The sequence below is a fragment of the Neophocaena asiaeorientalis genome, unplaced genomic scaffold (genome assembly GCF_003031525.2).
Source record: "Neophocaena asiaeorientalis asiaeorientalis breed wild unplaced genomic scaffold, Neophocaena_asiaeorientalis_V1.1 scaffold33, whole genome shotgun sequence".
NCBI classification, from domain to species: Eukaryota; Metazoa; Chordata; class Mammalia; order Artiodactyla; family Phocoenidae; genus Neophocaena; species Neophocaena asiaeorientalis.
In genome coordinates this window covers 3,119,709-3,144,573 of record NW_020171988.1, presented here as the reverse complement: position 1 = coordinate 3,144,573, position 24,865 = coordinate 3,119,709, and the positions used below count along the sequence as shown (strand labels likewise).

The following is a 24,865-nucleotide window of genomic DNA, read 5'->3' as shown; positions in this document are numbered from 1 at the left end:
TCCTCACAAAGCACAAATAGTCCCTTGCAATACTAATGATCTAGAGTTGCACTGTCCAATCAGGTAACCACTAGCCTCATGCACCTATTTAAATTTCAATGAATAAAAACTAAATTAATTTCAGTTCCTCCCCTAAACTATCTGTACTTTAAATCCTCAACTGTCATGTTTAACTAGTGGCTACTACACTGGATAGTGCAGAACAGAATATTTCTGTCATCACAGAAAATTCTACCAGATAGCACTTATCTATAGAGTCTAAGTGACTCATTCTACTATCCACTCCCTTCCTCCCCACCAAGCACTTACTTGGAGAATGCTTGCAACTTCACTGACTGGTAATTCACTTGCTTTTTTTGATGTCAATACAGGAATCATTGTCTCATTTTCAGCATTAGGAATTTTTTGAAAACGTGCAACCTAGGAAATAAAACCAAAGGAAAAATATTTGAATATACTAAACAATTCTAATGCAGTCTAGAATAAATGAAAATTCAAACATTCCCAGAAACCTTTTTTCACAGTTAGAAAACAAATATTTTCAGACTAATAATGAGTATCCAGTCCTATTAAGATAATTTTATACTATGTGCTATTCCAGAAAGCACATTTCAAAATTTAAGTCACCAGTGCTAGCTAGAACACAAAATAATTTTCACATTAAAAAAAAAAAAAATGCTATTTCTACACCACTGTAATGAGTAAAAAGTAAAACAGATGTCCTGTCTAGCAGATCCCAATGATTACATGGAGTCATAATCCTCTAAACTCATTATGTTTAACACGAGAGACAAGGAACAGCTAAGCTTGCTCCATTTTAACTACTCCTGTTGAACAGCTCATTTCTTAACTATCCAGAAAGGACACCAGGCTACTCTACCGAAGCACCATGACAGAACATCAGAATTACGAACCCATTCTCAAACGAGGGGAAACAGAAAGCAGAGAAACCAGACAAGCAGAAGACACACAGGTGAGTGAAGGGGTTGTGAACAAGCAGAGTGAGTCAGAGATGATAGTAACCATGGCACCTACTTGATGCAGCTTCATAAGCAAATGTCTACAGAAAAGTGTTTAGCACATTTCTAGAAATAAATCCCCAATCCAGACTTGAATCTTTATAGACAAAAAGTTTTGAAAAAGTATGAGAAAGGGAGAAAAAGCTCCACGCTGAAACTTTAGAGAAGAAAACATTTCAGCTGCCACACATGCACTGATTTAAACAATACTGAAAGTGAAGTGATCATCTTATTGCCAAGATACAAATCTTTAAGCTTTCAGGTGAAATGTTTTCAACCTTGGATAATCAACATATTTAGGATAAAATATTTCCCTAAAAATTGTTTTTGAGGCAGCACTTCTTTAAGACAACAAATAAGGTCAAAAAAATAATAATTTAAGTTTCTATTATTATTAAAGTATTATTATAGAGACCTGTATCCATTTAAAAAAACAAAAAACTTTGTACTTACTCCAAAAAAACAGTAAATAGCTATGGAAAAAAAAAAAGTGTTTCCCAATGCATCCAAGTTCTGGAACAATCATATACACATTTTCTAATCTCATCTATTACAAAGGCATTGTTAAATATTTAAGTATTTTAAAGAAAAAAGCATAAAGTATTTTTCTTTTAATGAGAAGATACTAGTGACCAAAAATTCTGAGGAAATTGGAAACAGATTACCTTTCTTGACATGGTTATTTTATCTTCTGAAATCATTAAGAAGGATCAAATATGTTTACACTGCCTGCAGTGACAATGAGATTAAGAAAATCTTTTATTTCTAAGATTCACGTACATTAATTTCTTCATATATAATATGAGGATAGTGCCTAAAGTTGTTTGAGGATTACATCCATTTAATACATAATTTGACCCACTAGTAATAAACACTGAAATAGCTATTTTCTCCCAAAACTATTTAATATTTATACGCACATACTCAATAATATAATGAGCTCAATAAATTATTAAGGCTAGTAATTCTTCTATTAGACATACTTCTATTAAACATATCATTAATATATTGGAAACTGCCACCTCTGGTTCAAGAGCCTTACTCATAAAAGTCTTTTTTAAAAGTTACCCTTTAGTAGTTGGTATATAAATAGGGTCTATGTTGGAACACACTTTACATAAAATCCCTCAGGAGCATTACATGGGCCCAAAAGAGCTCAAAAATCTCAACAGAAGGAAGTGAGACTATATTTCATTTAATAAAGGATAAGATAACTCTCTACATATATGAAGGGCAAGAGGGCAACCCCAAACCCAAAGGGTGAGTTTACAGCAGACCAACTTCAGGACTTAGAACGAAGAGTGCCAGATGCTGTGGGTGGTGGCAGAGGCTGGATGGCCAGCCACAATAAGGACCGGTTTCCACAACAGAGGGAGGCCACAGCCCAGTAAATTCTTGGCCAAAAGCAGTGATGTTAACTGTATTTATGCTTACTAGCCTCTATATCAACTTAAAATTATGAAATCATTAAATTTTAATCCTATTTTCTTTTTAAGCAAATGTTACAGAGATTTACCAACTCAGATGGGTCATTAGTTATATAAATCATAAGAATATTTTAATTTGTTCATTCATTTACTCTTTTAACAAACATCTGCCATTTATTGAGAATCTGACTCTGTGCTAGGCCCTTAGAATTTAACAGAGAGCAAAATAAGGAGTGCAACTGGAGGGAAACAGAAGACAGGTATTAACAAAGAATAGCAAAAATGAATGGAAACTGATATGATCACTACTATGAAGGAGTCCACGGCTAAGGGCACTTGCAATCAGAGACTACAATCAGGACAGGAAAGGTCTGATGAGGAAGTGATGCTTATGGAAGTGAGAGGTAAGAAGCTGCCGGAGGGAGGGGATGGAAGAAAAGAAGGAACTGAACGTGTGAGGAAGGGGGAGCACGGCGAGTGAAGCACTAAAGATGGCCAACATTCACTCACTCACTCACTCAGTCCTTTGACACATAATCGATGCTTATTATTCTTGGTACTGGGGACACAAAAGTGACCAAACAGGTAAGAACTCTATCCTCATGGAGCTACATACCAATAGGAAGCAAAAGACCATAAATAATACATGATAAATGTTCTAGAAAACAATTAAGAAAAGAAGGATAAGCAAAGGAGGAGTTACTTCATTTTATATGGTGGGGGCTGGTGGGCACCACAAGGAAGACCTCTCCAGTAAGGTGACATTTGGGCAGAGACCTGAAAGAAGCAAGGGAACCAGCTATTAGATATCTAGGTAGAAATGTCCAGGAGGAAGGTGGGTACATGTGCACCTAGGAGAGGTCCAGGCTGAAGCAAGCACATGTCGTCATGAGCATGTAAATGGTATTAAATCTGAGGATAAACATACACACCAGCACAGAAGAAAGGGAAGAGGTCTGCAGGCTGACCCTAGGGCATCCTCCCAACAGACAGAAATCCAAGATGAGCAGTGACCAAGAGAAAAGACCAAGAAGGAGCAACCAGTGAGGTAAAAGGAGAACCAAGACAGAAGCAAGTATTTCAAGGACAGTGTAATGGGCTGGGCCAAATGTTACTGAAAAATTAAGATAAGAACTGAGAACTGACCACAGGACTTCGTGACAAGGAGATAAATAAATCAGTTCAGTGTAGTATAGTGGGACCCAAATATCAGGAGTGGGTTCAGCAGAAACAGCAGGAGAGAAGTTAAGAGACAGCCAAGTATAAGTAATTCCCATTCTGATGCAAAAGAGGAGCAGGGAAATGGGATCATAGACAGAATGAAATGTAGGGTCAAGAGTTGGGTTTTTTTTTTTTAAGATAGAAGAAATAACATCATGTTTGTATGTTGATTAGAACGATAACTAACAACACAGAAGAGAGACAGGACAACTGATAAAGCGATGTTCTGGACTAAATGAGAGGGGTGGAATCTGGCCAATTTCGAATAGGGCTGGCCTTAGATAACAGTTCATTCAGTTACAGATGGGAAGGCAGAGTAACACAAGTAGGATGCAGGCACGTTGGTAGCTATGGTGGAGGGAGCATACTGAAACACTCCTCTGAGAAGTATCTGGATTGAAGAAATCAAGACAACATACAAAGCAAAAACAGGCTAAAGAAGTGGGTGGGGATCCTACAGGGTCCTATGGGCCATACTGTAGAATTTCTATATTGATCTTAAGAGCAAAAGGAAGACCCTGAACTGTGGTATGAAAAATAATAAGTAAAGGCCACAAGTTGGAAAATAAAAGGAGTGGAGAGTAAAAGTGGTGAGAATACAACCAGTCTAGAACCTATTACGTAAGTCTAAACAACAGCCTAATGTAGCTTGGACAGGGTGATGAGGTGCAGAAATAGTAGAAGTAGAGGTAAAAATGACAGGACATGACGATGAACTAGATTTCTAGCTTGTCTTATATGCTAAATAGTAACACTATTCACCCTGGTAAAGAATACTTGGAGACTCTTTTCAACAAATGGTGCTGGGACAACTGGATAACCACACAAAAAAGATTAAAGCTATACCCCTCCCTCACACCATATAATTTATATATATTAATTCAAAATGGATCAAAGACCTAAATGTAAGAGCTGAAACTATAAAACTCTTAGAAGACATGGGCTTAAATCTTTTTGACCATGGCATCCTAGACATAATGCCAAAAGTACAGGAAACAAAAGAAAAAGATTGCACGTCATCAAAATTTTAAAATTTTGTGCTGCAAAGGACACCATGAAGAAAGTTAAAAAGATAACCCACGGAATGGGAAAAAAATATCTGCAAGTCATTTATCTGATAAGGGGCTTATATCTACAATATATAAACTCCTACAATTCAACAATAAAAGAAAAAAGGACCAATAACCCAATTAAAAATGAGTAAAAGATTTGAACATATATTCCTACAAAGAAGATATACAAATGAGCAATAAGCACAAGAGAAGCTCCTCAACATCATTAGTCATGAGGCAAATACATATTAAAACCACAATGAGATAATACCTCACACCCACTAGGATAGCTAAACTTAAAAAGACTGCCAATAAGACGTGTTGGAGAGAATGCAGAGAAATTGGAACGCTCATATGCTGTTGGTGAACTGTTAAAAGGTGCAACCACTATGGAAAACTTTGGCAGCTATTAGGTATTACTGTGCTATTATGCAAACATTTCAGCTTAAAAACAATCTTTGAGTGATTTAGTAATAATGCTTCAATTTTGAGACTTATAAAATACAAGTAAGTTCACAGAAGTTGAAGGTAACCATCTTAACTACCTGAAATAAACCATTTTAAGAGATAATATGTCTTCCACATGCTATTTAGAAGTTCACTGTCTACAGATTCAGGTTTCAGGGAAAACTTACCTGAGCTAAGCCATGAAGAACGGACAGCAGAGAATAGCTAAGATATGCCAAGAAAGTATTTCAAACAAGAGATGAACACTACTAAAAGTCACAGTAATAGAAATTTAATTTGTATGTAAGTAAGCCAATCTGGCTAAAATGAAAGAACTGTTTTATTATGTACCTCTACCTCTACTAAATGAGTCAGATCTACCCAGACAGTAAGACAAGCTATAAGTCTTTAATTGGATGCATTTAAAAACTGCAGAAACTTTCAGATCTTTAGGATGTTATAATTCAGTCAAATATGGGTCCTATATACATAGGCCCCATAACAGAACTACTGAACGCATATTTCCATTTTACCAGGATTCCCAGGTGTTTCACTCATATTTTTGAGTCTAAGCACAGTTATCCATCAGTTTCCAATTTTTATACAAATCAGAATTATATGGGGGTTGCTACAGACTTGAACTGTGTTCCTCTCTATTCATAAGTTGAAACCTAACCCCCCAATGTAATGGTATTCAGACATGGGGCCTAAGGGAGGTAATTAGGTTATAAGGGTGGAACCCTCATGATAGGACCAGGGCCCTTAAAACAAACACCAGAGAGAGTCTGCATGTGCATGAGCGGGGCAGGCAGGCAGGCTCTCCCCCCGACCTCCACCCTGCCCCGCTCCCACCATGTGAGGACATAACAAAAAGATGACCAGCTGCAAGCCAGGAGAGGACCCTCACCAGCACCCTGATCTTCGACTCCCCAGCCTCCAGAACAATGAGCAATAAATGTCTGCTGTTTAAGCCACCCAGTCTATGATAGCAGTCAGAGCAGACTAAGACAGGGGTCTTCTGTTTCTGTTTTAATCCAAGTGTCCAGGCCCCATCCTATACAGTGTGAATTATTAGGTCTAGGGTGAAGCCAAGACATTTATTTTTAAAAGCTCCCCAGGGCAGGTCTAATGTGCAGCCAATGTTGATAATCACTGGCCTAGAGAATGGGGCTGAAAGGCACAGTTAGATTAAATATGAACGTTATAATATTTTATTTTTAAAAGGTAAATACCTTCTAAAATGAGCTACCACCAGAAGTTTATACACTCTCCCTGGGGAAAAATTAATTTTACAAATTCTGTTACTTCATTCAGCACATGAGCAGAAATCTGATTTTTAAAAGAAAGTCAGCAAAGGTAGCCCAAATTACCCAAAAGAAGTCAAGCCATGGGGGAAAACTGAAAATACTTCATCCCTGCAAAGTTGGGGAGTTATTAAACAGAGTTATTAAAAGTTTTCAGGTCAACTCTTTGGCAGTAAGTTTTCCAAGTTTCACTTGCAAGTAATCAGAAAGACCTCTAATGCCCAAGAAAATCAAGTCTGCCAGGCAGTGAACTTGAACGAACCAGGTACCTCTCCACAGTTGTTTAGTAACTATAGCATGGGAAAGCAGGGCTATCCTGGGAACTCTAAAGGCCAAACCATACAATGCTATTATAAAAATGTGAAGAAGGCATACACAGGCAGAAGAAAACAACAGTGACAAAGCAGTTCCAACAACACTGAGGACAGCAGTTCCAAGAACTGCAGGTTCACAGTGATTTACAGAAATCAAGTAGACCTGCTCAATTGCTTGTTGATTAAAGCTAAAAGTGAATGACACTAAACAATCCCACCTAGATGTGGTTGTAATTACTAACACAGAGAAGCTTACGTGCATAAAACACACTCCAGGTAGAAGGGAGAATTCGCACTTTCGGTACCTGCAAGTCATAATTTTAAGAAAGGCCCATGACACTATCATTAGAAATACTAGTGAATTTTGGTCCCAAAGGTATTGACCAAATGACTCCTAGTTTCTTTAACTGATCTTCTGGTTGAGAACAAGGCAGCCAGTATTTTTCTGTAACCCTGTATAAGTGTTTATATCCACACCACACCACACTCAGCAGGTGGGGGGGCAGGGGTGGGAGGGGGATAACAGTAGAGTACAGCAGGTATCAAACCAAACATCCCCTTCAGAATGGGAAGACAGGACAAGGTCCCATGCCCACTCCAACTTCAAACAATAGTTTTGTTTTTATGTATTCTATGTTTTAGCTTTGGGGGAAAAATAGTATTTAAACAAAGAGTTTTACAGCTTTAAAGGGGGGGTGTTGGAGGAGGGGGTGAAACACTCTAGTATAGTGATTTTTCAAACTTACTAGTTTCAGGTCAACTCTTGACAATAAAAATTTTCCAAGGTTCACTTGCAAGTAAACAGAAAGACACTAGTAATCAGAAAGATTACTAGTGAACCTCAGAATCACCTGGAGGGCTTGTTTAAAACACAGGTGACTGGGCCCCAGCCTGAGGTTCTGAATCAGCTGGTCTTGGGTAGGTCCAGAAATTACATTTCTAACAAGTTCTCAGGGAATGTTGATGATGCTGGTCCAGGGACCACTGTTCTGGTCAAGGTCAGACTTGACTAGATCCCAATTTATAATCCCAATTCTATGTCTTGCCATCTCTGTGTCCCAGAACAAGTTACTAACTTCTCTGTGTCTTTTTTTCTCAGTGGGAAATCGAAATACTACCTATTTTCATTTCAACAAGATCTAAAAGAAACACCATTTATAGAAGTGTGTAGCATGGTGCCTAGCATGTGGTTCCCTTCCCCTAAGGTTAACACTAGTGATATAACATTTATGCATCTGTCTCGCCCCCACTCTAGATCTTCACATGAGTATGACATGGTTTTTGTCATCTTGGTACCCTCTGCGAAGCTCTTAACAATATCCAGCATCAGAAGTACTATTTGAAAAAAAGAAAATACTGGGATTTTTCTTAATGGACAATTACACAGCAATAGAATAGTGTTATCCTGAGACATACCTATGCCTCTTAAACGATGTTTCACTGAAAATACAAAAAGGTGACAGGACTGATCAGAAAGAGTGTATGTAATCATCCACAAATTTAGACTACTATCTTCTACAAGGACTAGGCAAGTCCATGTATTTCACCTTTGAAAGTGTTGAGATTAAGGTTTCCAATTGCCAGACACTGTATTTTATTGGCAAATGTAGCAGCCATGAAAGCAGGAAAAGTCAGCCTGTCCTGATGAAGCTCTCCAAGGATCAGACTGCTGGCATGGAGCAGAGCAGAAGCTGGCAAGTGTCTCCTTGTGGACAAGTCTTATTAATAAGTGAGGTGTTTATCAAGAATACAGGTTCTAGAAGTATTCTTGGCAAAAGAATTAAAGCTGCACCGTGACCAGTGGTAACTAGGTCTAGAACAATGGTTCTCAACCCCAACTGTATGTTAAAATCACCTGGGGAGCTTTTAAAAATTCCTACAACAGTCAGAACTCCAGACCAATTAAATAAGAATCCACAGGAATGGTCCCAAGGATGGGTGGGTACCAGGGATAGTTCTTTTTTAAAAAACTCCCGAAGTGATAACATACAGTCAGTGCTCTTATTAAACCATCCATCAATTTACAAGAAATACAGGAGATAAAGAAGCACATTAAATTACCTCAAGAGAATGTACTCAGCAAATTCCAGGCTGTGGGAAATTCTACAGAACAAACAACCTGATTTTGTAAACAAACTACAAGGAAAAGAAAAGAAGGAACATTTTTAGACTAAGAGATATTTACGGCCCAATTACGGCGTGTGGGCTGTATTTCAATCTTGATTCGAATAAATAAACTTGGGGGGAAAAAAAGTCAATCTGAGATCACAGTTGCATTTAACTGTTTTATCTCTTTCCTTAAATCTGGAACAGTTCCTCACTCTTTTTGTCTTTCATGACCTTGACACTTTGGAAAAGTACAAGCGGGGAGTACTATAGTGATATCCTACAAACTACAACTTGGGTTTGATTTTTCTAAATGGATGCAAGTGATGCATTTTGGGGGAAAGGGAAACACCACAGAAGTAATGTTGTATCCTCCTCAAAACATCATTATCAAGAGGCATATGATGTTTATGAGAAATGGAATACTGTCTGCCATATCAGTAAACAAAGGATTTCACAGTCATCATTGATTGCAGCCACCAACCTACGGTGAGCTGGTGAGCCCTGAGGAAACTCCGGATATGGAAGCACAGGATACTGGCCCCAGATAGCTGAGGTACGTATCAAAGGAATGATTTCAGTGTGCCCAGACTCTTACATCTTCCCATACAAAGAAAGGCGCTAAATTCCTTAATTTGGGATATCTGGTTTTCTGTAATTAATAATAATCTTTTGATGTTTAGAATACCTGCCCTTTGTTGCAAAACTCCTATATATCCTGGATCCCCCCTCTGCCTCCTCAGAGCAGTTCTCTAAGGGTTACTTGAGATGCTGCCTCCCGGGCTTGAAGCCCTAAAAATTCCCACTGAATAAATTCCCACATAACGCTCAACTTTTAGGTTGTGAATAACTTTTAGTTGACATTTATTATAGATTTGTCTCCCCAGAATTCATATGTTGAAGCCCTAACCCCGACGATGTGACTATATTTGAGACAGGGCCTTTAAGGAGGTAATTAAGGTTAAATAAAGTGGTAAGAGTGGGGCCCTAATCCAAGAGGACTGGTGTCTTTGTAAGAAAAGGAAGACCAGAAGCAGGCACACAGAGGAAGGGCCACACGAGGTGAGAAGGCAGCTGCCCGCCGCCAGGAGGCCTCACCAGAAACTAAGCCTGCCAACACCTTGATTTTAGACCTCCAGTCTCTAGAACTGTGAGAAAATGAATTTCTGTTAAGCCACCTAGTCTGTGGTATTTTTGAGTACTTCCTAACTTTCTGGCACCAAAAGATATTCAAGCTTATCTCTGCATCTTCCTTGCCCCTACATTAGAATCAGCCCCTTCTCCAGGGAGCCTTAGTTCCCTTCATTGACAAACATTATTCAGAAGTGTCGTGGCTTTAAGGCCTTCACCACAAGCTGAGTTAAGGAATATATACATATATGCACAAACACATATCTATATCTATTTTTATATTTATCTGTAAATATGTTAAAAACCATGAGTCCATACTGAAGCTGCCAATGCCAATCTAACTCTACAGAAGTTCATTACAGCCTTTTCCCTTTCCTTATCTGGAACACTTTTCTCTTACAGTGAAAAACCTGACTTTCATTATCACCATTATATATATTTATTTGCTCTAATCTAGAATACACAGAGTAGTTTTGGAGTTCTAACCATATCACTGTAAAAAAAAATCTAACTCGAGTACAGTATTTGTGTACAGTTCTGTCTTTAGTCTCAAGTTTGTTTATAGTTCTTTTGTCAACAGCCTTATATAGTCAAAACCCTGTATTCCTAAATTACTTAGGTTAGTTCTTCCCATGCCCACCCTTCAGTGTGGTTATGTTATTCATTTGAAATATAGTTAGGTTCAGTTGTTTCTGTTTGTATTATTCCATTTGGGATTTGGGGCATATTTTTTCCCATCCTCTCCCCCATCCTTGTTAATCGTGTTTATTTGAGTATATAAAACATTAATTTAGTTCTAACAGTTAAAACTACTCAAAACAGGTAAAATCAGAGAAGTGTCAAGCCCTCTCCATCCTTTCAATCTCTCTGTACCCCACCCTCTTTATGTAACCAATCTTGTTTCTAGTTTAACTTTCCCATGTTTCCTTCTGTTCAAATGAGCATATGTGTGTTTATTTTCTTATTTCCTCTTCTTTTGCTTACAGTAACATAACCTATATAGATATTCTCTTTTTCACTTAACAGTATATCCTGGAGATCAATTTATCAGTCAGAGGTCAGTTCAGATATCTTCCTATAGCTGCATACCACTGTTTTATACACACACACACACACACACACACACACTCTACATACACCATAGTTTATTCAGCCACTCTCCTACAAAGGAGATTGCACACAATGACCCATAAATAACCCTGCATATGGAATTTCATATCTTTGGAGTTGTACCTTCAGGGAAAATTCCTACAGTTGAAACTGATAAATCAAAAGGCAAATGCATATGTAGGGCTTTGTTGCATATTGCCAAATTCTCAAAAAAAGTTGTACCAGTTTGCCTTATCAGGAATGTATAATTTGTGTCTGTTTCCTCATATCCCTGCCAACAGGATGGACGGTTATACTTTAATTTTTGTCAATCTGACAGCTAAAACATGGTATCTCAGTGCACTTAAATTTGCATTTCTCTAATTATGAATTTTAAATCATTTCATATGTTAGGGGCCATTTTCATATGCTGGGGGGGGTGATTATCCTTAATGTATTTTGATCATTTTTCTATCAGGTTACTGTAGTATATTCTCTCAAATTTTAAGTTATTTATATATTAGAGATCTCAGCCCTTTATCTTGATATATTGCAGATATTTTCTTCTAATCTATCAGCTGTCTTCACTATATGTTTTTTGCCATGCAAAAAAAAATTTCATTTTAATATAATAAAATTTATGAATCCTGTCTCTTACTTTCTTTGTATTTTGAGTCATTCTTGAAGACTCAATATTAAGAACATATTTTAAGAGCTAAAATGCCCAGTTCCATGAACTATCTGGTACTCAATAACTAAGGGTATAATGACTAAATATTACACGAGGTAGAACTTAGAAAGTAACTGCCAAACTTAACAATACAGAATCTTTAAAGAAAAAAAAAACAGTATGTCTTGGTCATAATCACAAAATTCAATGATCTACCTCACACAATATACAAATATTAGATCAAAATGGAGCAGCTACCTAAATGTAAGTACTAAAAGCCATAAGACTCTCAGAAAAAAAAAGAGGATCAATCTTCATGACGTTGGATTCTTGACAATGGACTCTTAAATAAGACACCAAAAGCACAAGTAACAAAGAGAAAAAATAGATAAACTGGACTTCATCAAATTTTAAAACTTTTGTGTATCAAGACATTATCAAAAAAATGAAAAGACAAACTATAGAATAGGAGAAGTTATTATAGATTATTTATCAATAAGGGTTTAATATCCAGAATATATAAAGAACTCCTAAAACTAAACAACAAAAATACAAAAGACCCCATTAGAAAATGGTCAAAGGACCTGAATAGACATTTCTCCATTTGTGTATGTATAAATGGCCAATAAGCACATGAAAAGATGTTCAATATCATTAGTCATAATGGAATGCAAATCAAAATCATAATGACATACTACTTCATATATACTATGATGGCCAGAATTTTTTCCTTAATTAAAAAAAAAAAAAAAAAAAAAAAGAGGGGCTTCCCTGGGGGCGCAGTGGTTGAGGCCCCGCCTGCCGATGCAGGGGACGCGGGTTCGTTCCCCGGTCCGGGAGGATCCCACATGCCGCGGAGCGGCTGGGCCCGTGAGCCATGGCCACTGAGCCTGCACGTCCGGAGCCTGTGCTCCGCAATGGGAGAGACCACAACAGTGAGACGCCTGCATACCGCAAAAAAAAAAAAAAAAAAAAAAAGGAAAATGATAAGTGCTGGTGAGGATGTAGAGAAACTGAAACTCTTGTTTATTGCTGATGGGACTGGAAAATGGTGCAGTTACTGTGCAAAACAGTTTGATGGTTCCTCAAAAAGCTAAACATAGAAAAATCATATGACCCAGCATTTCTACTCTCAGGTATAAACCCAATATATAATTAAAAACAGAGCCTCAGATATTTGTAGACCAATGTCTAACGCAATATTATTCACAATAGCCAAAAGGTGGAAACAACCCAAGTATCCATCCACAGATAAACAGATAAACAAAATGAGGTATATACATACAATGGATTACTATTCAGCCACAAAAAGAAATGAAATTCTGATACATATACAACATGGATAAACCTTGAAAATATGCTAAGTGAAATAAGCCAGAAACAAAAGTACAAATACTGTATGAGTCCACTTACGTGAAATATATAGAATAGGCAAATTCATAGAGGCAGGAAGTAGATTAGTGGTAACCAGAGGTAGGAAAAAAGAGAAAATGGGAAGTTATTATTTAATAGGTACAAGAGTTTCTGTTTAAGGTGAGGAAAAAGTTTTGGAAATACAGTGGTGATGACTGTAAAACGTTGTGAATATAATTAATGCCACTGAATTGTAGACTTAAAAATGGTTAAAATAGCAAACTTTATATTAAATATATTTCACAATTTAAAAAATGCTTCACACATAAAAATATTCCAATGATGTTACCATCCCTTCGAATCTAAAGAACTAGGTTATGATATTTACAAATTAACCAAGTGAATCTAGTTTATTACTCTGGCACACATTACTACAAATGTATGCAAGCAACAGAGAACTTGATGGTTTGGTCAACTCCCTGCAGCTGAAACCTGCAATGCAGACTACACACACCATGGTCACTGTAACATCCTCAAATACCTAAGAGCCTAAAGGTAAAGGTTTGTTCTTCATGCATTCCTAAGACCTGAGTCAAAATGCAAAGGTGAAGGCTGTTCAAAATGAAAGCACAACCTGAAACAGTGGTTTCCATCGAAGTCCTGGTGTTTCCTCCCCTAGTTCTATTCTTTCCAATTAAGTGTTTTATTGATAATTTAAATCTATCCACTCAATCTCAGTTTTTGCCCCACATATTACAACTTCCTCCCTCTCCCAAGGGAGACATTTTCATTGCCAGGCTTATCTACTAATTCATTACCAGACTGCTACATACTTTCTTAAAATAAAAAATGTAAAAATAGTAAAGAATATGACAGCTACAACCCCACCAACCACCCTTTCTACATATCTAGCTCATTATACATTCAATAATGTTTTACATGGTGGCAACTGTACTTTCTTCTGAGCCACTTACTCGATGTTTAACTCTGGTATTAATGCTGGCAGCCCTCTGGCAATTCTTCTAACCCACGAGACAGAATTCTTCTTGGTTCTTCCCTCCTTCCTTTGACAGATATTTCTTATCCCATAATGACACACAGCGGTAAAGAACAGGATCACTGACCCTTTTCAAGTTTACCTATATTAGCCATATTACCTCCAACTTTAAAAAAACCTCCAAAATGTACACTTCTTTGAGCAAAAGTGCTTCTTAAAGTGCTTTATAATGCATATTTGTAGCTTTTTTCCTACAACAATGCCGTTAAAAAAAAAATCAATCATACAGATTCTCCTGCCAACTTTCATCCATCTGATCCCAAGTTTTAGTAGACTTTTTTTTAAGTGTCCAAGTAAAATAAGTGTTTTGTTTTAATTTTCAGCACACAGAACTTTTTTTTTCTTTAGTATCTTTAGTATTTGACATAATCATAATACAAATAAACAACAATGAATATGTTGTACTATTCTATATAACAAAGTTATCCTGTTGTAGGAGAGAGACTATAGAAATAATTCACTGTTTATAAGTTCAAACTGGGTTCAATACACACAGAAATATTTTTCTGGCCCTGTCCATTTAATAATCAAAAATTTTTGCCTTCAAAACTATGTGGTATAAAAGCAACTATACTCCAATAAAAATTAATTTAAAAAAATTAAAAGGAACGTGAATTCAAGAAAAAAAACCAACTATGTGGTATATATAGACTTTAGATAGCAAAAGGGAAGTGAGAAGACTCAAGCTTTTGTCTTGCTACTGAGAACTAATTCACCTTAGAGCCATATACTCGCCTGTTTCCATCTCAGTTATCTAATTCTCAAACCCTTCTCAAAAAAGAAGCAAAAAGGAAAAAATAAAAAACAGGATAAAGGATTCAAAGCTCTTTCAGAAGGTGTAGGTAGATACACTCCCCTTTCCACTGCTTTTTCACCACTTAGGTAGGCTATTTAGTTCTCTTAAGATTTAACATTGGATCATTATTTTAAAAAATATTTTTCATATTCATAATAAAAATTTCAGCAGTAAAATAATGCATGCACGCCTTATAAATGTGCAGTTGTTTCCCACGCCATAAAAGTTCTGTTGTTTTTTAACATCTTTATTGGAGTATAATTGGTTTACAGTGTTGTCTTAGTTTCTGCTGTATAACAAAGTGAATCAGCTATATGCATATGTATATCCCCATATCCCCTCCATCTTGTGTCTCCCTCCCACCCTCCTTATCCCACCCTTCTAGGTGGTCGCAAAGCACTGAGCTGCTCTCCCTGTCAGCACACAGAACTCTTTAAGCAAGATTCAGAAATAGACTCTGGCATTCATTCCCAGCTGTTGTCTGTTGAATACTGTTGTAAACCATCTGTAATCCAACAGAGACTAAAGTCTTACATAAAATGAACCAATCCAAAAAAAAGAGCTCATATTTTTAATATGCTGTCTCAAAAAAAAAAAAAAAAGCCCTCTTACCTAGTTAGGTTTTTTTGGTTTTGTAAAATCCACTACTCAATACTTTGCTTCTGCTAACCACGACAGTAGCTGCTTCCAAGGACACAATTAGGGGAATGAATTCCTAATCAGTACACGCTAACAAAAGCCATGTTTTGAAAAACCAATCCCCAACATGAACGAGAAGAGCAGGCAAGAAAACACCACTTTTGTATATGGATAATAAAAAGATAAAGAAAACTGGGGGATCAAGTTACACAGAAAAGCTAAGACATCATAGATTCAGTCTCCCACTTCATTAGCCAGACAACTTGATTTCTTTTTTTGTTTTTACATCTTTATTTACAATGGTGTGCTAGTTTCTGCTTCATAACAAAGTGAATCAGTCACACACACACATATGTTCCCATATCCCTTCCCCCTCGCGTCCCCCTCCCTCCCACCCTCCCTATCCCACCCCCTAGGTGGTCACAAAGCACCGAGCTGATCTCCCCGTGCTATGTGGCTGCTTCCCACTAGCTATCTATTTTACGTTTGGTAGCAGACAACTTGAGTTCTGCACTGGTATCAGCTATTTCTTTTCCAAGCCAAAAGAAACTGGTACTGTAGTAATGTACAGTACTTTTGAAAAGCAAAATTAATAATAATAATAATAATAATACAAGTCTAAGCTTTGACTAACTCCATTGAACAATCACATTCTAAGCCCAACCCCCAAGGAAATCATAGTTCCTACCTCACTTTAAACACTCACAACCCATGAGTATCTCTAAAAGGAATGCTACCCAATAGGAGACCATAAGAATCCTATTAGCACAATTTAGTTTGCTTTACATGTCCTAATAATGCTGCCTAACAGAGGATACAAGAATGGTGTATCCTCTATTATTAGTAACATATATAACTGATACATTTAGTGACAAGTGAATTTGGACTGACTCAGAAAGCCTCAGAGATGGCTAAATAAAAAGTCCAAACCCACACATCTGTAAGTGGCCCACGTAGGCCAAGAAGTCTACCACTTAGTCCCCCTGCCTGAAATGCCTGCAGCATATCTCTACAGACAAGAGGAACCAGGTCCAGCCTGCATGCTTGACACCCCACTAAGCTTCAGACCCCATTCATTCCATGAGACTTTTTGTGACAACTCCTCACAACACTGAACTAAATTACTCACCCCCTAGTATCCTACAGCTCCTCCAAATGTCTTTATCCCTCCACTACAATGTAAATTCAATGGCTTCAAGAACTGCAGGCCACACAAACCAGTGTTGGCCATGCCTGGCACATACCTGGTTCTCGGTAACTGTTAAAAGGATAAATGAAAAATTAACAGACTTCTTTCCTAACCATTTCAACTAACACTATGCCCCTAAACAAAAACTGGACACTCCTGTAATTAAGAATTAATTAATCCCTTTAAGTTCATACTTAAACTTTCTCTTTCCTGATCTATACTGGGGGGAAACCCTCTTGTCATCCAAAGTAACTAATGAGTCAAAGAAAGATTAAGTGATCTAACTGCTTTCACTAAAATGTCAATGCTCTATTTGCTCCGTATTATAAATAGCTGCAGAATATTTAGATGGTTTTTACATTTGTTTATGAATAACTGGGCTTCCTTCTATTGAAATTCATGTTCCCATGCTAAAAATATGCCCTGGAGAAGAAAGGTGAAAAATAAAAGAAGAATCAAAATCCTCTTAAGTTCCTCAGCATCTCCTTGCATAAACCTTTTATAACTTCATCAGTAACTCACATGTATGTTTTTAATTCCTTGCTTCAATTTTCAATTCTTTTATTAAGGTATAATCAAAGACACTCCAAAATGATACCACTGAACCCAAAGTGGCAGAAAGTAACTTCAAAAAGTAATTTGAATGAATTTTTAGTTGTAAACCTAATGGCTTTAGCCCTAAATTAAAAAGGACAAAAACTTCCAGTTACGAGACTTTCGCGGTGCACTTGCAAGTTAAAAGATGAATTATTTGTCCTTAAAAGATCCACAAGAAATATGGTGTTTTTATTACTTTGAAGCTTCGAGTTTAAAAAAAGTCTAAAATTCCTTATTCAGTATAATAGTTTATAAATGTTATCACAGTAGTAGTTGGAAGAGATATAACAGAAAAAGAACTAGTAGTAGTAAGGGTAAGGCGATACAAAACATTGAAAGAAACCAAAAGGTAATCCTGGAGCTCAAAAGTACAACAATTGAAATTAAAAATTCATTAAGGGGACTCAAAAGCTGATTTGAACTGGCAGAAGGAACCAGCAAACTTGAAGATATGACAATGGAAATTTAGAATTTGAGGAACAGAAAGAAAAAAGATCTAAGTGAACAGAGCATTAAGGACCTATAGGACACCAATAAGAAGGAAAAGACAGAGAGAAAGAGCAGAGAAAATATCTGAAGATATAATGGTCAAAAACTTCCCAAATTTGATGAAGCACGTCAATATAAACATCCAATAAGCTCAACAACCTCCAAGTAGAATAAACTCAAAGGGACACACACCAAGACACATTATAATCAAAAGATAAGACAAAGAATCTTGAAAGCAGCAAGACAGAAGTGATTCATTACATACAAGGGATCATTAATAATACAAACAGATTTCTCATCACAAACTATGGAGACCAGAAGAAGGCAGACTGATGTATTTAAAGTGTTAAAGAAAAAAACTAAACTAAGAATCCTGTATCTGGAAAAACTGTCCTTTAAAGTGAGGAAGAAATTAAGACACTCCTAGATAAACCAAAGTTGAGGGAGTTCATTACTTGCCCTACAAGAAATGCTAAAGAGAGTCCTGCAGATTGAAATAAAACGACACTTGACAGTAACTTGAAGTCATATGAAGAAATAAAGATTTCAGTAAAGGTAAATACACAGAAAATTATAAAACCTAGTATTGTTGAAACTTTGGTTTGTAACTCCACATTTTGTTTTCTACATGATTTAAGACACTAACGTATTTTTTCATTAGGTTTTTGGACACACGATGTATAAAAATGTAATTTGGGTACATCAACAACTGAAAGGAGTGAGGGTGGAGATGTAGAGGAGCAGAGTTTGTATGTTATTGAAATTACACTGGTATAAATCCAAATTACGGTGTTGTAACTTTACAATTATGCAACACGATAACCACAAAGAAAATAGCTTAAAAATATATACAAAAGTAAGACAGGAATTTCAATGTTTCACTACAAAAAAAATCAACTAAACACAGGCAGTAGTGCAGGAAATAAGGGACAGAAAAGCTATATGGCATACAGAAAACAAATAGGAAAATAACAGAAGTCCCTCATCAGTCTGCCTTAAAAAGGAAGGAAGTTCTGAACTATGTTACAATACAGACAAACTGAGAATGTTATGCTAAGTGGGGTAAGCCAGTCACAATAAATGACTCCACTTATATGATGTACCTAAAATAAACAAATTCATAGTGACAAAAAGTAAAGGTTACCAGGAGCTGGAAGGAGGGGGCAATAGGGAGTTACTATTTAAAGGGTACAGAGTTTCAGGCTGGGGTGATGAAAAAGTTTTGGAAATAGTGGTGATGGCTGCATAACATTGTGAATGTACTTAATGCCACTGAACTGCACACTTAAAATGATTAAAATAGCAAATTTTGTTATTACTTACCTTACAATTTAAAAGAAATAATGTAATAATACCAAAAACCATTGACTTGTACATTTTCTTTTTATACATTTATTTATTTAATTTATTTATTTTATTTATTTATTTTTGGCTGTGTTGGGTCTTCATTGCTGTGCGCGGGCTTCCTCTAGTTGCTGCGAGTGGGGTCTACTCTTCATTGCAGTGCGCGGGCTTCTCATAGTGGTGGCTTCTCTTGTCGCGGAGCACAGGCTCTAGGCACACGGGCTCCAGTAGTTGCAACACGTGGACTCAGTAGTTGTGGCTCACGGGCTCCAGAGCACAGGCTCAGTAGTTGTAGAGCACGGGACTTAGTTGCTCTGCTACATGTGGGAGCTTCCCAAACCAAGGATCGAACCCGTGTCCCCTGCATTGGCAGGCGGATTCTCAACCACTGTGCCACCAGGGAAGCCTGACTTGTATATTTTAAGTGGGTGAATTTGTATCTGAATTTACAGCTCAATAAAGCTGTTTTTAAAAAAATCTAGGATTTCCCTGGTGGCGCAGTGGTTAAGAATCAGCCTGCCAATGCAGGGACAGGGGCTCGATCCCTGGTCTGGGAAGATCCCACGTGCCACAGAGCAACTAGGCCCATGGGCCACAACTACTGAAGCCCGCGTGCCTAGAGCCCATGCTCCGCGAGAGAAGCCACCACAATGAGAAGCCCAAGAACAGAAATGAAGAGTAGCCCCCCGCTCGCCACAACTAGAGAATGCCCACAGGCAGCAACGAAGACCCAACGCAGCCAAAACTTTAAAAAAAATAAAATAAAGTAAAAAGTGAATTAAAAAAATTAAAAATCTAAGAACAAAGCTTCTTTATAACTGAAAACAACCTTGGTGCAAAAAAGCTTCTCATCCTCCCCCTCCCAATACACACCCAAAATATCTTGAACAGATACAGAGATAATTTTTTTTAATTGTGGAAAAGAGAAAAAAATGAAAAGCAGTGTGTATCTGAGAATTTCTCACAAGGGTAGAATACTAAGATTGTACAGTCTCCTGATGCCAAAAAACATGATTTAAATTCTGTCACGTGCCAAAAACAGAAAACACATGGGCTAAACCTGGGTAGATTTCTGGCTAGGTGGGCCAAAAGTATTAATAACTCAGTGCCACTAGGTGTGCCACTAGGCTCTATCTGTTTAATACTCTATCAACAACTCAAATACCTAAATAACATGCCTATCCAAGACGACATCAACTCAAAAGCCAGAGAGGGGCAGCCACCTTGCCTCATAACTCAAACAAGCTTATCAGGCTAAACCAATGGGTATAGACCATATGCCACTATCTTCACATTTACAAAAGCATACATATACTTTATTAGAGATAAATGTAGAAACCAAAACTCAAAAACCAACTACTAGAGCACCAGATGCTAAGGCTCTATACTGCTGAAAAGGTAAATAACATCTTAAACTGCATTATGAGAAGTACAACTTTTAAGCCAAGGGAGTAACAGCCCCAGAGTACTATCCGATCCAACCACACCCTGAGGATTCTATATTCAGTACAGAGCAACATTAGGGTCTGCCCCAAAGTGTGGCACACTATGATGACATACTATGGAAATGAGGTCTTAAGAAAACTGGTGGAATAAGTTAGGAATATTTGGCCTAGAGAAGAGAATTATGAAGGGCAGTGCATGACCATTAATTAAACTTCACTAAAAGTTTCTAAATAAATAAAGGATATGACAGGCACCTTCAAATATTTTAAGGCTGTTAAATGAAATACAACATTCTGCTGAAATTAAGGAAAGAACTAGTGTCAACAGATAAAAGTGTAGAGTTTCCAATCACCAAAAACTTTCTAGGAGAGAATACTGGTGATTTTTATATGGGGTGGGAAGTTGGTCCCCCGAACTCTAAAATTCGACAATTTGGAAAAGTGCAGGGAGATACCACTGCCTCCTATCGCCTGTGGTACTAAGGTTTCCGACAATGAACCGAGGTTACTACCTCGGTTAAGGAAGATACTGTGAAATGGCTACCTTCCACACTGAACTTTAAGTTCCAGAACATGGACCCAAAGAACACTGGCACAATCAGGCTCCAACGGAGACCAACACTTACATATTCCTCATTTGACAAAATAAAAACTAGCACAATCGCAAATCCTATTTTTCTCCCATACTTAGAATATTTGGGAATGATACAGTAGGTTCTAAATGCTATTAAATATTTGTATCCAAGAGCTAATTCTAATCCATTTTCAGTAAAGCAATACAAATCACACACCAAAAAAAATCCATTTACCTCTGCAGACCAACAGGGATCATACACAAAATAATCAACTTGAGAGAAAAAGACAAATTTTTTACTCCTAAACTAGTATAAGTTCTTAATTATATTACTAAGTCATTTTTAATGATTTTTTAAAAAAAATAAAAACCCGCTCATTCTTTTTCAGAGTCAAGTAATAAGAAAGGGTTTAAAATAACAAGTGCATCTCCCCAGTCCTACTGCCCAGAAGTAACCTCTGTTAACTCTGTGTATACTGCCAGACATTTCTATGCCAATATGTTACAAGTTTTGTTTTGTTTTGTTTTCATTACAAATGGAATCACGTAACCACAACTTGCTTTTTTCACTCAGTACATCTTGGACCTCTTTCTATTTCACCACACATACTGATCTGCCCCAATTTTGTTTAATGGCTCACAAAGCATTTCATTATACAGTACGGCTCCAGTTTAACTAGTCCTCCTGATGACAGACATTTGGGTTATTCCCATTTTTGCTATTATAAATGCTATTATATTTATGTTATAAATATACTACATCTTTATACAAATCTCTTTATATGCTTATTCAAGTACAGATACAAGATACATTCCTGAATGTGGAATTGTTGGGTGTTATTTTTTATTCTGACAGCTATCACTAAGATGCTCTTCAAAGGAATTGTGTCAAATGAACTCCCAATATGTCAGGAGCTTCTATTTTCCCTGCAATATAGCCAAGATTAAGCATAACCACATTTTTTCATCTTTGCCAGTCTGATGAATGGAAAATGTTATTTTAATTTTAATTTTCATTTCTTCATTACTGAAGTTGGTGACCTATTCGTATCTTTTGGCCTCTGCAACCTTTTTCAGTGAAACATTTGTTCATGTCCTTTGGCCATCTGTCCCTACAAGTTACTGGCTACTTCTTATAGATATAAAAAGCATTCTGTATGAAGTAGATTTTTGTCATTTGTTTCAAGTGTTTTTATCATTGGTTTACAATTTAGCTACTTACTTTTTTTTCTTTCTTTTTAAAATTTTATATGATCAATGTTTTGCATTATGGTTTTGGGGTTTCATCTCATGTTTAGTTTTTATAAAAAGCCTTTCTCATTCCAGCTTTACTTTTTTTTTTTTTTTTTTTTAACCAAAAGTTAGCTAACTGTCCCTCCTTCCATTTTTTTTTTTTTTTTTTTTTTTTTTAACCAGAAGTTAGCTAACTGTCCCTCCACCATTTGTTGAATGATTGATACAGCTCGCCGCAACCCTGCCCGCTAACCACTAAGTAAGTTATTCTCTGGAGAAAAGGGCAAAGAAGGGAGGAATAAAATATTACTAACTCAAACTTTTAAAGCCATTTTGTACAGTTACCTAGAATAAAATGATACCCAAATGTTCAAGAAGATCTTATGTTTGTACCTATGTAAGAACATTACATCCTTAAAGGGCAAGTCAGCTCAATGCCCATGAAAATTCCAACTGCCTTTTTTATAGAAATGGACAAGCCGACTGATGTGGAAATACAAGGGGCTCAGAATAGACAAAACAATCTTTAAAAAAGAACAAAATTGGCAGACTCATAATCCCTACGTTCAAAACTTACTACAAAAGCTACACTAATCCAAACAGTGTGGTACAGGCACAAAACAGACACAGGTCAATGCAACAGGATTGAGAGTCTAGAAATAGATCCATACATTCATGGTCAATTGATTTTTAACAAGGGTGCCAAGACAATTCAATGGAGAAAAAACAGTCTTCTTAGTGCAGGGATAATTGGATATTCCATGCAACAGAATGAAGTAGGACCCTCACCTAACACCAAATATGAAAATTAACTCAAAATGAATCAAGTGAAAGCTATAAACTAAAAAATTCCTAGAAGAAAACACAGATCTTTATCACCTTGAAGCGGTTTCTTAGCTATAACATCTAAAGCACAAACAGCAAAAGAAAAAAATAGATAAATTGGACTTCATCAAAATTTTAAAAGTTTGTGCTGCAAGACACGAAAGAAAGTGAAAAGACAATCTAAAATGAGAGAAATAGCTCAACTGGAGATTGGAGATAAGGGTGGCAGGGGCAGCAGTCTAGAGAAGCTTTCCGCATCACCTGGACCTACTGGAAAACCAGGAATTCTTCCTACTCTCAGGAAGCCCTTTCCTAAGGCCCTCCCTTTACCTCCTCCCCCACCCTTTCTCCCACAATTCCCCCTGCAGCCATTCCGGCTACAACTCTCAGTACAATAAGGCTGAAGCCAGAGGGGGAGTCATGCAAAGGCTGTCCTAGACAGATAGAATTAGAATTCCTACGTGGGATGTAGAGCCAGGGAATGTGAATTTACCAAAAAACTCTCCGGTGATTCTCATTTGCGTGCTCTAGTGGAGGAAATTGTACCACACCATAAAAAGATTGGCAGGAACGTGAAAGTCAATTAAATATTTAGTTAAATGAAAATAATTGTTGTAAGTATGGTTATTAAACTGAATGCAAAAATCCAAAGCCAAATCTTGAGAAACACATTTATATAATAAATATAGCATAATAATTGAGTTTTATGACCCCAGATTACATTAGTAAAGACAGGAATTTGTGAGATGTAAAAGCGAAAACAAACAAAAATAAAACCCATAAAATGAGAGATATTTGCAAATCCTATGTCTGATAAGGGTCTTATAAGTGCTGCAGTAAACACCTCTGCACAAACCTGTTTGTATGCCTGTGCAAGTCCAGGTATAGTACATACTGTTACGCAGGATCCAGAATACAAAGAGAATCTTTACAACTCAACAATAAAAAACCAAATAACAAAATCAAAGGGGCAAAGGATTTAAATAAACATTTCCCCAAAGATATGCAAATAGCAAAAAAAGCACATGAAAGGATACTTGATACCATTAGTCATTAGGGAAATACAAATCAAAACCACAATATGATACCATTTCATACCCCACGCAATGGCAATTTTTTAAAAAAAGAAAGAAAATAACAAGTGTTGGAGAGGATGTGGAGAAATTAATCAGAGCACTCAACACACTGCTGGTGGGAATGAAAAAATGATACAACCTCTGTAGGGGTTCCTCGGTAAATTAAACATAGACTTACCATATAAGCCAGCACTTCCACTCCCAAGTATACACCCAAAAGAACTGAAAACATATTCACACAAAAACCTGTACAAGAATGTTCACAGCATTATTATTCATATTAGCCAAAAAAGTAGAAACAACCCAAATGTCCATCAACTGATAAATGTATAAACAAAATGTGGCATATCCATACAATAGAGTATTATTTAACCAAAAAAAAAAAAAAAAAAAAAAAAAAGAAATGATATATGCTATAACATGGCTGAATATTGGAAACACGCTAAAATGAAAAGAGTCAGACACAAA

General features: G+C 36.8%; 1 protein-coding gene across 2 annotated transcripts in view; it reads right to left on the bottom strand.

The window, feature by feature from the left end:
- Positions 1-24,865, bottom strand: part of ATP2C1 (ATPase secretory pathway Ca2+ transporting 1) — a 119,747-nt gene that overhangs the window by 66,530 nt on the left and 28,352 nt on the right. For both annotated transcript variants that reach the window (XM_024747854.1, XM_024747862.1), the window contains exon 2: positions 310-420. In XM_024747854.1, the coding sequence (XP_024603622.1) occupies positions 310-420 (111 nt within the window). The remainder of the gene's footprint in view (positions 1-309; positions 421-24,865) is intronic.